Source organism: Ovis aries, chromosome 3, assembly GCF_016772045.2.
Source record: "Ovis aries strain OAR_USU_Benz2616 breed Rambouillet chromosome 3, ARS-UI_Ramb_v3.0, whole genome shotgun sequence".
Taxonomy (NCBI): Eukaryota; Metazoa; Chordata; class Mammalia; order Artiodactyla; family Bovidae; genus Ovis; species Ovis aries.
Window position 1 is genome coordinate 34,862,882 of NC_056056.1, and position 14,117 is coordinate 34,876,998.

General features: G+C 40.2%; 2 protein-coding genes across 8 annotated transcripts in view; one reads left to right on the forward strand and one right to left on the reverse strand.

The window, feature by feature from the left end:
• Positions 1–14,117, reverse strand: part of RBKS (ribokinase) — a 109,105-nt gene that overhangs the window by 82,248 nt on the left and 12,740 nt on the right. The window contains exon 1 of one of the 7 annotated variants that reach the window (XM_060411988.1): positions 3,075–3,184. The exons of the other annotated variants lie outside the window; for them this stretch is intronic. Within the exon in view, the coding sequence (XP_060267971.1) occupies positions 3,075–3,124 (50 nt within the window). The 5' untranslated portion in view covers positions 3,125–3,184. Of the gene's footprint in view, positions 1–3,074; positions 3,185–14,117 lie in introns of those variants that run through there. 7 annotated transcript variants of the gene reach the window in all.
• BABAM2 (BRISC and BRCA1 A complex member 2) overlaps positions 13,606–14,117 on the forward strand; it is a 416,111-nt gene continuing 415,599 nt past the window's right edge. The window contains exon 1 of the mRNA XM_060411985.1: positions 13,606–13,722. The gene's annotated coding sequence lies outside the window, so the exon portion shown is untranslated. The remainder of the gene's footprint in view (positions 13,723–14,117) is intronic.

Consider the following 14,117-nt stretch of genomic DNA (forward strand, 5'->3'; position numbering starts at 1 on the left):
CTCTTCTCCTGGCTAAACAAGCCTGTGGCTAAAAAGTCATTTTGTCTGAAGATACAGCTACTCTTGAATCAATATAGATAAACAATTTTCTAGTCAGAAGTGGCCAGCCTTTCAGCATGTCATATACTTGACCCTTATTTATTTAAATTTTGCTTATGTGTGAAAAAGCATGCTAGTCATTGGAAGAGCCAGTAAAGCTTTAGCATATTATGGTCTTCCATGTCCTTCCCAGACCACCTTACAGGTGAGATACCTGTACCTAACTGAATTTTTGTGAAGTATTCATTCATTCATTCTGACAAGAAGCACTAAGTTTTTGAACCAGATCCAGGCTTTTAATTACTCATAACTGTGTTAGTTCTCTGTGTACCAATCCCCCGTGGGGTGAGGTGATGAGAGAAACCTTTAAATAATGAATTTTGGGAGTTGAGGCAGAACCACTGCCACAGCTGCTGCTCCTCCTGCCCTCTAGGGTGGGATGGGCAGAGAGCGAGGGTGGGAGGGAGGGATGGGGAAGAAGAGCATGACCTACTGACCTTTGCTCTGCAGTGTAAACCAATCATCTTAGGGGAAAGGAGGGGGAGGTCTCTAGGTTTATAACCCCGAGAATGTAAATAAATGTATCCAAGGAAAAGTCTAAATCTCTCCAGAGGTCTCTGACTTTTAGGCTTTGTTTGGCATTCAAAAACATTCTTTAATCCAAGTGCCAACAGACTTTCTCAGAAAGTCCTGATCGCACAGCAACGTGAAAACATTTATGGAGAACTGCTTCCCAGCAATTTTCTTCATAGCAACACCACTGCCCAACATTACAGCACTCGCTTCTGTCCTCTTGTCCTAGTTTCTTCAGGATTCAGTTCAGTTCAGTTCAGTTGCGACCGACTCTTTGCGACCCCATGAATCGCAGCACGCCAGGCCTCCCTGTCCATCAACCAACTCCCGGAGTTCACTCAGACTCACGTCCATCGAGTCAGTGATGCCATTCAGCCATCTCATCCTGGGTCGTCCCCTTCTCCTCCTGCCCCCAATCCCTCCCAGCATCAGAGTCTTTTCCAGTGAGTCAACTCTTCGCATGAGGTGGCCAAAGTACTGGAGTTTCAGCTTTAGCATCATGGATCTTAACTGTACTGTATTTCTTCTTCACTATACTTCCTGGGTGGCTCAGTGGTAAAGAATCCGCGTGCCAATGCAGGAGACACAGAAGACTTGAGTTCAGTCCCTGGGTTGGCAAGACCCCCTGGAGAAGGAAATGGCAGCCCACTCCAGTATTCTTGCCTGGAGAATTCCATGGACAGAGGAGCCTGGTGGGCTACAGTCCATGGAGTCGCAAAGAGTCGGACACGATTGAGGGAGTAACAGTGATGTGTTATTGACTCTTTTTTTCTATTTTTTTAAAAGTGACTGATCTAAGGTTTACAATATGCACTTTAACTTGGTTTATTTCCCAATGTTACTAAACTACTTTACTTCTAAATGTAATTTACATTTCCCCTTCTTCCATTTCCCCTTTCTTAACCTTTGTGCTATTATTGGCATACATTTTTACTTTGACATGATATAAACCTTACAGTATTGTTATTTTTATTTAAATTGTCAACTGCCTTTTAAAGAAATTAAGAAATGAAGAAAATAACTCTTTGTATTTACCCAAAGATTTACCACTTCTGGGGCTTTTCCTGCCTTTGAGTGCATCTGAATTTCCATCCAGTATTATTTTAGTTTCCCCTAAAGAACGTCCTTCAGTATTTACTGTAGTGCAGGTTTCTAGTAAGAAATTCTCTTGGCTATTGTTTTTGTCTTTATTTCCCCAGCATATTTGAAGGATATAGAATTTTATGTTGACAGTTTATTTTTCCAGTACTTGAAAAATTTCATTTTTTTTTTTCTGGTTTGTATTGTTTCCCACAAGAAGTCTGCAATCAATTTTTGTTCCCCTTATGTAATGTGTATTTTTCCCTCTGGATACTTTCAGGAGTTTCTGTTTATAATTGGTTTGCAGGAATTTGATTACACAGTGTCCTTTGCTATGGTTTATATTGTTTATTCTTCTTGGGGTTCATTGAAATTCTTAGATCTATGTGTTTATATTTTTTATAACATTTGAAAAAAATTCAGTCATTATTTCTTCAAATATTTTTTGTGCCTCTCCCACTTTGTTTTTCTTCTTAGATTCCATTTACATGCATGATACACTGCTTGTCTCACATCACAGAAGCTTCGTGCATTTTGCTCAGTCAGTTTCTCCCCCTCTATGCTTCAGTTTAGATAATCTCTTTTCTGTCTTTGAGCACAGTGATCCTTTCTTCTGTAATGTCTGCTCTGCTGATAAACCCCTCCAGTGAATTTTTCATTTTAGATATTGCATCTTTCATTTCTTAAACCTCCATTTGCTTCCTTTATACATCTTCCACTTTTCTCCTCACTATATTCATGTTCCTCTTTAAATCACTGAGCATATTTATAAGGGCTCTTTTAAAATCCTTTTCTGCTAATTCCATTATCCTTGTTGTTTCTGTGTTGGTTTGACTTTTTTTTCTTGGTTATGGATAACACTGACCTAAATCAAATCCCTTATGATTATACAGTGGAAGTGAGAAATAGATTTAAGGGACTAGATCTGATAGGTAGAGTGCCTGATGAACTACGGACTGAGGTTCGTGACATTGTACAGGAGACAGGGATCAAGACCATCCCCATGGAAAAGAAATGCAAAAAAGCAAAATGGCTGTCTGGGGAGCCCTTACAAATAGCTGTGAAAAGAAGAGAAGCAAAAGCAAAGGAGAAAAGGAAAGATATAAGCATCTGAATGCAGAGTTCCAAAGAATAGCAAGAAGAGATATGAAAGAATGCAAAGAAATAGAGGAAAACAACAGAATGGGAAAGACTAGAGATCTCTTAAGAAAATTAGAGATACCAAGGGAACATTTCATGCAAAGATGGGCTCGATAAAGGACAGAAATGGTATGGACCTAACAGAAGCAGAAGATATTAAGAAGAGGTGGCAAGAATACACAGAAGAACTGTACAAAAAAGATCTTCACGACCAAGATAATCACGATAGTGTGATCACTCACCTAGAGCCAGACATCCTGGAATGTGAAGTCAAGTGGGCCTTAGAAAGCATCACTACAAACAAAGCAAGTGGAGGTGATGGAATACCAGTCGAGCTATTTCAAATCCTGAGATGATGCTGTGAAAGTGGTGGACTCAATATGCCAGCAAATTTGGAAAACTCAGCAGTGGCCACAGGACTGGAAAAGGTCAGTTTTCATTCCAATCCCTAAGAAAGGCAATGCCAAAGAATGCTCAAACTACTGCACAATTGCACTCATCTGCAGTCCATGGGGTCACTGAGTGTTGGATATGACTGAGTGACTTCACTTTCACTTTCCACTTTCATGCATTGGAGAAGGAAATGGCAACCCACTCCAGTGTTTTTGCCTGGAGAATCCCAGGGATGGGGGAGCCTGGTGGGCTGCCGTCTATGGGGTCGTACAGAGTTGGACACGACTGAAGTGACTTAGCAGCAGCAGCACACGCTAGCAAAGTGAACGTGAGTTTGAGTGAACTCCAGATGGTGATGGACAGGGAGGCCTGGCGTGCTACGATTCACAGGGTTGCAAAGAGTTGGAGACGATTGAGCGACTGAACTGAACTGATGGATCAGTTTCTTGATCCTTTGCATGCCAGTGACTTTTTAATGAATGATGAACTTTGCAACTATTATATCAATGAGTATCTTAATTTTCTTGTATTTTTCCAAAGGGTTGAATTTTGTTTTTTCAGGCAGCTAAGTTGTGAGTCTGTTTGATCCTTTGAGGATTGTTTTTAAGAGCTGTTACAGTGAGTATAGAGTAGCCTTTACTTCAGGACAAGTTGACCCCTTTTACTAAATCCTATAAATGGTCCTTACTGGGTATCTACTGAATGCTCCAGGGGTTCAACAATGTCTCTGGCTGGACAGAACTCAACACCTCCCATTCCTGTATAATCTCTGGGACATGTTCAGTTTAGAGCTTTCCAGTAGGAGCCCAGTTTTGTGGCATTTCATTTTTTTAAAACGTTTATTTATTTGGCTGTGCCAGGTTTTAGTTGTGTCACACAGCATCCTTAGTTGGGACGTGTGGGATCTAGTTCCCTGATTGGTGATCAAACCTGGGCTCCCTGCATTGGGAGCACAGTGTCTTAGCCACTAGACCATCAAGGAAGTCCCCAGTTTTGTGGAGTTTCTATGTATGTCCATTGAGCATTTAGTAATAGAATCAAAGGGACTCCTATGCAGATTTCTGGACCTTCCTCTGGTTAATTTCCTACTTCCCAGTATGTGTTGCCATAAATTCTAGCCACTGTAGTCTTCCTAAATGATAAACTCAGTTTTCTCAGCTCATGAGAAAATGCCACCATGCTGTCCTTGAACTCCTCCTCTTTGTGCCACCGTCGGTAACATGCTTCCAAGGCTCACCCTATTTGTTTCCTTAGTCTTCTGGATAATACTCCTGTTTGTCCAGTATCAGAAACAGTTGCTTCACATGTTCTGTCCCATTTTCTAGTGGTTTATAGTGGTAAGATAAGTCTAGTGTTTGTTATTCTAATATGGCCTGAAGTAAATATTTTTGAACGAATGGTCTGTACCTTAAAAGGTGCTTAGATAGTTCTTCCAATGTAAATTGAGTCCTCTTCCAATAGAGGACCGAGTACAGAAGGCACCAGGAGAGGCACATAGGTCCACGTATTAAAAACTTTTAAGTACCAGCTAATGTCAACTATTCCTTTTGAATATATATATATACACATACATATGTATCAATAACCTCAGATATGCAGCTGACACCACCCTTATGGCAAAAAGTGAAGAGGAACTAAAAGCCTCTTGATGAAAGTGAAAGTGGAGAGTGAAAAACTTGGCTTCAAGCTCAACATTCAGAAAACAAAGATCATGGCATCTGGTCCCATCACTTCATGGGAAATAGATGGGAAACAGTGGAAATAGTGTCAGACTTTATTTTCCTGGGCTCCAAAATCATTGTAGCCATGAAATTAAAAGATGCTTACTCCTTGGAAGAAAAGTTATGACCAACCTGCATAGCATATTGAAAAGCAGAGACATTACTTTGCCAACAAAGGTCCGTCTAGTCAAGGCTATGGTTTTTCCAGTAGTCATGTATGGATGTGAGAGTTGGACTGTGAAGAAAGCTGAGTGCCGAAGAATTGATGCTTTAGAACTGTGGTGTTGGAGAAGACTTGAGAGTCCCTTGGACTGCAAGGAGATCCAACCAGTCCATTCTGAAGGAGATCAGCCCTGGGATTTCTTTGGAAGCAATGATGCTGAAGCTGAAGCTCCAGTACTTTGGCCACCTCATGTGAACAGCTGACTCATTGGAGAAACTCTGATTCGGGGAGGGATTGGGGGCAGGAGGAGAAGGGGACGACCGAGGATGAGATGGCTGGATGGCATCACTGACTCGATGGACGTGTGAGTGAACTCCGGGGGTTGGTGATGGACAGGGAGGCCTGGCGTGCTGTGCTTCATGGGGTCGCAAAGAGTTGGACATGACTGAGCGACTGAACTGACTGATGTATATATATACACACGTATGTATATATACACACACATATACATACATACATATATACATACACACACATATATATGGCTTGCCAGGTGGTGCTGGTGGTAAAGAACCCACCTGCGAATACCAGAGACTTAAGAGATGCAGGCTTGATCCCTGGGTCCGGAAGATCCCCTGGAGGAGGGGATGGCAACCCACTCCAGTATTATTGCCTGGAGAAACCCTTGGACAGAGGAGCCTGGTGGGCTACAGTCCAGAGTTGCAAAGAGTCGGACACTAATGCGACTGAGCACACACACAGACAGACAGACACACACACCTCCTTACTCCCAGCTGAGAAAAGTCCTGGAGAAAGAAGAAAAGCTTGAATAGGTAGATGCAGAATGAGCTAATTTTGGAACTACAAGTTGTATGAGGAGAGGGCAGGAGAAATACATATACGTGTATATGAGAGATCAGTGATGGGGTACTGGACAAGATAGGATAGCAGAAAGGTATGTAGGATGAGGAAAAAAACTATTGAGGCCAAAGCATTTATTAATGTTCCTGATGAAAATGCGTTAATTCTTGGAAGAAGACAAGCAAAGTATGATAGTGACAAATAAGTATAAAACCAATATTTTATTTTCTATTTTGCCAGTTAATTATAGTACATTTTAAATTTCAAAATGACTTCTGTCACCACCATTGTAATTATCTGTAGGCTACTTCTTGCCATCTGCTGGTGTGTATGCTAAGTCACTTCATTCGTGTCTGACTCTTTGAGAGGCTATGGACTGGAGCTCTCCAGGCTCCTCTGTCCATGGGATTCTCTGGGCAAGAATACTGGAGTGGGTTGCCATTTCCTTCTCCAGGGCATCTTCCCAACCCAAGGATTGAACCCATGTCTCCTGGGGCTCCTGCATTGAAGGCAGATTCTTTACCGCTAAGGCACCATTCTTTATCGTCTCCTAGGACTCCTGCACTGGCAGGTGGGTTCTTTACCACTAGTGCCACCTGGGAGGCCCAGCTGTTAGGTGGATGAGCCTATATTATAATTCCAGACTTAGAAATCCACTGCCATGTCTTTAAACCACTCAATACTACTTTTTTTCACAATCAACTTTCAATTTTTTAAAATGAAAACTTAAAAAAACTACTCTCTTAGCAATGTAGTATTATTTATTATAGTCACCCTGTTACACTACATACTTACAACTTTTTTATAATGGGCAGTTTCCTCCTTTTGAGCCCATACCTGTTTTGTTCACCCCTGAACCCCACCTCTGGCAACCAATAGTCAATTCTTTGTATCTATGAGCTTAGTTTTTAAATTAAAAAAATTTTTTTTTAACGATCCCTCGTATAAGTGATTATCTATTTCAGTTCAGTTCAGTTGCTCAGTTGTGTCCAGCTCTTGGCGACCCCATGAATTGCAGCACGCCAGGCCTCCCTGTCCATCACCAACTCCCAGAGTTCCCTCAGACTCACATCCATCGAGTCAGTGACGCCATCCAGCCATCTCATCCTCTGTCATCCCCTTCTCCTCCTACCCCCAATCCCTCCCAGACTCCCTCCCAATCAGAGTCTTTTCCAATGAGTGAACTCTCGCATGAGGTGGCCAAAGTACTGGAGTTTCAGCTTTAGCATTATTCCTTCCAAAGAAATCCCAGGGCTGATCTCCTTGCAGTCCAACGGACTCTCAAGAGTCTTCTCCATCACCACAGTTCTAAAGCATCAATTCTTCGGCACTCAGCTTTCTTCACAGTCCAACTCTCACGTCCATACATGACCAGGGGAAAAACCATAGCCTTGACTAGACGGACCTTTGTTGGCAAAGTCATGGCTCTGCTTTTGAATATGCTATCTAGGTTGGTCATAACTTTCCTTCCAAGGAGTAAGCGTCTTTTAATTTCATGGCTGCAGTCACCATCTGCAGTGATTCTGGAGCCCCCAAAAATAAAGTCTGACACTGTTTCCCCATCTATTTCCCATGAAGTGATGGGACCAGATGCCATGATCTTTGTTTTCTGAATGTTGAGCTTGAAGCCAAGTTTTTCACTCTCCACTTTCACTTTCATCAAGAGGCTTTTTAGTTCCTCTTCACTTTCTGCCATAAGAGTGGTGTCATCTGCATATCTGAGGTTATTGATATTTCTCCCGGCAATCTTGATTCCAGCTTGTGCTTCTTCCAGCCCAGCGTTTCTCATGATGTACTCTGCAGAGAAGTTAAATAAGCAGGGTGACAATATACAGCCTCGACGTACTCCTTTTCCTATTTGGAACCAGTCTGTTGTTCCATGTCTAGTTCTAACTGTTGCTTCCTGACCTGCATATAGGTTTCTCAAGAGGCAGGTTAGGTGGTCTAGTATTCCCATCTCTTTCAGAATTTTCCACAGTTTCTTGTGATCCACACAGTCAAAGACTTTGGCATAGTCAATAAAGCAGAAACAGATGTTTTTCTGGAACTCTCTTGCTTTTCCACGATCCAGCGGATGTTGGCAATTTGATCTCTGGTTCCTCTGCCTTTTCTAAAACCAGCTTGAACATCAGGAAGTTCACAGTTCATGTATTGCTGAAGTCTGGCTTGGAGAATTTTGAGCATTACTTTACTAGCATGTGAGATGAGTGCAATTGTGTGGTAGTTTGAGCATTCTTTGGCATTGCCTTTCTTTGGGATTGGAATGAAAACTGACCTTTTATATTGTTGCAAATTTTAAGTTTTTTCTTATGGCTGAATAATATCCCATTGTATATATGTATAACCACATTTTCTTTAATACATCTATGGGCCCTTAGGTTGTTAGTTCTATTTTTAATTTTTTGAGGAACCTCCATTCAGTTTTTCAGAGTGGCTGCACCAATTTACATTCCCACTGACAGTGCACACTGGTTCCCTTTTCTCCAATGCTTATTGCTTGTCTTTTTGATAATGGCCACTCTAACAGGTGTGAGATAATAATACACTGTGCTTTTGATTTGCATTTTCTTCATGATTAGTGATCATCATTAGTGACTGAGCATCTTTTCATGTACCTGTGGATCATCTACAGGTCTTTGGAAAAATGTCTATTCAGAACTTCTGGCCAATTTTTAGTTGTCTGTTTATATATATATATATATATATGCTACTGAATTGTGTGAGTTCTTTATATATTTTAGATATTTTTCCTCAATTTTGACTATAATACTGGATATTCAGTAGCTTTAACAGATATATTTAACATTTTTATGAACATAGAAAACAGCAAGTTCTGTATTCAAAAAGATGTGTAGTTCACTGCATTCCTCTACTCCCTTTGACACCAACTGATATTACACAGGAGAGCAGTGGCCTCCACACAATGTCATAATAGATAATTGTTCATCCGGCTGCAGGATCTTTGCTGCGTCACGAGGGATCTTTCCGCTGTGGTTTACAGACTCTCTAGTTGTGAAACATGGGCTTAGTAGTTGTGGTGTGTGGGCTTCGTTGCTTCATGGCATGTGGAATCCTAACCAGGGATCGAACCTGCATCCCCTGCATTGCAGGGCAGATTCTTAACCAGCCACCGGAGAAGTCCCGATAAATGTTCATTCTTAAAATTTAACTTGTTAGTTGAATCTCTTTGCATACGATATTCCCTATGATTGGAAATTTCTTTCCCCTGCTTCTTTTTGGAGCCAGTCTATATGCGTCCTTTAAAATTCAACTCAGTTATTCTCTCTCTGGGAGTCTGGATGTAACTGTGTGGGTTAGCTGGCCTGCCTCTACTCTCTAGCAGTCTATGCATGTTATCTCCCATAGACTGTATCCCATCTTCTTCTGTATCACCATGGCCTAAGACTTTGCCCATACACACCAAGTGTCCAATAAACAGCCGTTAAAATATATGTACATCGGTAGTGCCAGATACCATTTCTTCTTCTTTTAAAAAAATATTTATTTATTTGGCTGCACCAGGTCTTAGTTGTGGCATGCAGGGTCTTTGATCTTGTTTGCAGCATGTGGGATCTTTGTTCCCTGACCAGGGATGGAACTGGGCCTCCTGAATTGGCAGCATGGAGTCTTAGCCACTGGACCACCAGGGAAGTCCTCAGATACCATTCTTTGAGTGCTTATAAGACAAATAGTGCACTAAGCATCTTATGACTGCTAAGTCACTTAATCCTTACAATAACCCCAAGACAAGGTTATTATTTTCATTTCCATTTCACAGATAAGGTCAATGAGAATTAGATTAAAAAACATACCCAAGTTCACCCAGTAAAAGACAGAAGAGCCAGAATTCAAACCAAGGTTGGTATGACTCCAAAGCCCATATAAGATATTATGTACAAATGTATTCAATGTCCCTTGGAATTATTTATATTTTGTGTTTTTATAATTTCTCATATAATTTTTGGTAGCTGTACTTTTGAAGAACACTGGAATTTTGCAAGCTGAACCAAGACAGTAAGGTGGGAAAACCAAATAATGGTGTTCTTTTCCTTAGAGTTCAGAAAGAATTAAGTTGATGGATCAAAGAAGAAATCCAGTGATATTTAGAAAGTAATGAAAACTAAGTTACAACAACAACAAAAAGTTACAAGCATACCTCAGAGATATTTCTGATTCAGATCCCAACCAGCACAATAAAACAAATATTGCAATAAAATAAGTCACATGAATTTTTTATTTCCCAGTGCATGTAAGTTACCTTTATATTATACTGTAGTCTATTAATGTGCAATAGCATTACATCTAAAAAAAAAAAAAACAACATACCTACCTTAGTTAAAAATACTTCATTGCTAAAAAATGCTAACCACCTTCTGAGCCTTCAGCGAGTCGTAATCTTTTAGCTGGTGGAGTGTCCTGTCTCGATGTTGATGGCTGCTGACTGATCAGGGTGAGATAGCTGTGGCAATTTCTTAAACTAGGACAACAATAAAGTTTGCCACATCAATTGACTCTTCTTTTCATGAGCGATTTCTCTTTACAGTGTGCAGTGCTGTCTGATACCATTTTACCCTCAGCAGAACTTCTTTCAAAATTTGAGTCAATCCTTTCAAACGCTGCTGCTACTTTACCAACTAAGTTTATGTAATATTCTACCCCCCTTGTTATTGTTTAAACAAAATCTTCATAGCATCTTTACCAGGAGTAGATTCCATCTCATGAAACCACCTTCTTTGCTCATCCACAAGCAGCAGCTCCTCATCTGTTCAAATTTTGTCATGAGATTGCACCAATTCAGTCATATTTCAGGCTCCATTTCTAATTCTAGTTCTCTTGCTATTTCTACTACATCTGCATTACTTCCCCCATTGAAGTCTTAAACCCTCAAAGTCATTCATTAGGGTTGGAATCAACTTCTTCCAAACTCCTGTTAATGTTAATATTTTGACCTCTTCCTATGAATCACAAATGTTCTGAGCAACATCTAGAATGGTGAATCCTTTCCAGAAGATTTTCTATTAACTTTGCCCAAATTCATCAGAGGAGTCACTCTGGCAGGTTTAGCCTCATGGAATGTATTACTTAAATAAGATGTAAAAGTGGAGATTACTCCTTGATTCATGGACTGCAGAATGGATGCTGTGTTAGCAGGCATCTTGAAACATTAATCTCATTGTAAACAACAGTAATCTCAGTGTATATCTTCATCAGAGCTCTTGGGTGACCAGGTACACTGTTAATGAACACTGATATTTTGAAAGGATATTTTTTTTTCCCCTGAGCAGTAGGTCTCAACAGTGAGCTTAAATAAATGTTGTAAACAGATGTGCTGTCATCCAGGCTTTGCTGTTCCATTTACAGAGCACAAGCAGAGTAGATTTAGCCTAATTCTTAAAAGACCTAGGATTTTCAGAACAGTACATGAGCACTGGCTTCAACTTTGAGTGGCCAGATGCATTAGCTCCTAACAAGAAAGTCAGCCTGTCCTTTGAAGCCAGGCATTGACTTCTCTCTAGCTATGCAAGTGCTAGATGGTATCTTTTAATATGCAGCTCTTTTGTCTGCACTGACAATCTGTTTAGTGTAGCTACCTTCTTACGATCTTAGCTAGATCTTCTGGATAACCTGCTGCAGCTTCTACATCAGCACTTGCTTCATCTTGCACTTTGATGTTATGGAGATTGCTTCTTTCCTTAAACATCATGAACCAACCTCTCTGTTGGCTTCAAACGTTCCTTCTGCAGCTTTCTCACCTCTCTCAGCCTTCACAGGATTGAAAAAAATTAGGGCCTTGCTCTGGGTTAGGCTATGGTTTAAGGGAATATTGTAATTGGTTTGATCTTCCATCCAGACCACTAACATTTTCTCCATATCAGCAATAAAACTGTTTTGCTTTCTTACTATTTTATGTGTTCACAAGAGTGAACTTTTAATTTCCTTCAAGAACTCTTCCTTGGCAGTCAAAACTTGGGTAACTCTTTGACACAAGAGGACCAACTTTCAACCTCTCTCTGCTTTAGACATGCCTTCCTCACTCAGCTTAATCATTTCCAGCTTTTGTTTGCAGCCTGAAATATGACAGAGAGATGTGCAACCCTTTCACCTGAACACTTGGAGGCCACTATAGGGTTATTAATTGGCCTAATTTAAATATTGTTGGTTGTCTCAGGAAACAGGGAGGTATGAAGAGAGGGAGAGAGACGAGGGAATGGCCGGTCAGTGGAGCAGTCAGAACACACAAAACATTTATCAAGTTTGAAGGCTTATATGGACATGATTCAGCAGCTCAAAGCAATTACAATAATAACATCAAAGATCCCTGATCACAGATCACAGTAACAAATACAATAATAATGAAAAAGTTTGAAATAGTGCAAGTTACGAAAATGTGACACAGAGACATGAAATGTGCAAATGGTGTTGAAAAATGGCATAGACAGACTTTCTCCAAGCAAGGTTGATATAAAATTTCCATTTGTGAAAAACATATCTGTGAAGCACAATAAAATGATGTTATACCTGTACTGAAGAACTGCTTATAATCTTTACGAAGCCTGAAGGACTTTAGAGTTGAGTTTCTTTAAGAGTTTTGGCAGAGTACAGTTGACCCTCGAACAACTAGCTTGAACTGTGTGGGTCCACTTATAGTCATATTTTTTTTTTCACTAAATATACACTATTGTGCCACATGACCTGTGGTTGGTTGAATCCATGGATGTGGAACCATAGATATGAGGGAGTGACTTAACCCCTGCATTATTCAAGAGTCAACTGTACTTATTTGCAAATAGGTAACTGAAAATTTAGATTTGTTATTTCTCACTTGAAAAATGAAGATTTCTAATTTAGAAAAAATCGATATTATTGCTATCACAGTCTATGGATTATATAGCATTTTAAACCAGTGGTAAAAATCCAGATGTAAAATATAATATGTAAAAGGTTCTTAAAAACTGCTGCCCAAGTTACTTTCTGCAATATTATGGAAGAATTACATTAGAAAAAAATTTTGGCCACAGAGGAAAAGCCAGTATCTAAAATGTGATATATTTGGGAAACAAACTAAAAACAAAACACCTCCAAGCCCCAAAAAACCCAAACCCCAAACAAAACCCCCAAGTTTTGTTTAGAAAGCAAATGGACCATATACATACAAAGATCATTATACCTGCCTGTCTTCTGCAGATATACAAGAAATGCCCCAAATCAAGCTAGTATTATAAAAATTGTGAAGAAAGTAAAGTAAGATAGATGGAGACATTTAAAGTGCTCACATGAAGATTTTAAGATAATCAGTTGTCTTAAGAACTTTACACAATTCAAAGAAATCCTCCCCTATGACCTTTGTCGTATGACCTTATCATACAACAAAAGGGTAACTAGCCACCATGTGGAGAATACTAACAACTGATTAAAATTATATCCAACGAGGCAGACTGACTTAGTACTATTCTTGCCTGGGAAATCTCATGGACCGAGGAGTTGGTGGGCCACAGTTCATGGAGTCGCAAAAGAGGTGGACATGACTGAGCAACTGCATTTAACTATGGAAGAAATACATTGGAATCATCTCAGACCTGTTTGGGATACTCAGTTCAACTGTCAGCACACATTAATTATGTTGTTATGTTTCAGGCTCTGTCTTGAGATTCTGGGGACATCCACACCCTATCGTCACCGAGCTTACAGTTAAGTGCTAACACTGTAAGCTCACTGTCAAAATGGAGGAAGATCCAGCCACTTAACTACGAGGTAACTATCCTTAGCAGAACTCATGTAATTCAAGAACTGATATCCATTGTGTCACTGTTCTGTGACACAATGTGTCAGGAGTTAACACTCTGTATTATCACAGCTGAGAGACGATATAACCAGGTATTTGCTGTTTTTTACTTGCTAAGTCGTGTCTGACTCTTTGCGACCCCACGGACTGCAGCATGCCAGGCTCCTCTGTCCATGAGATTTCCCATAACCAGGTATGGTGCCACTTAAGAACCGATGTGCTCATCTGTGCGAAGGATGACTCCCCAGGGTCAGGAATAACCCTACTCCCATTCTCTCAAAGGGTAATTTCTCCAAAAAATTGAGTGTGTTTTGCCACATTCACATGACTTCACAGTTCCTGGTTTTATTGATTAATCACTATT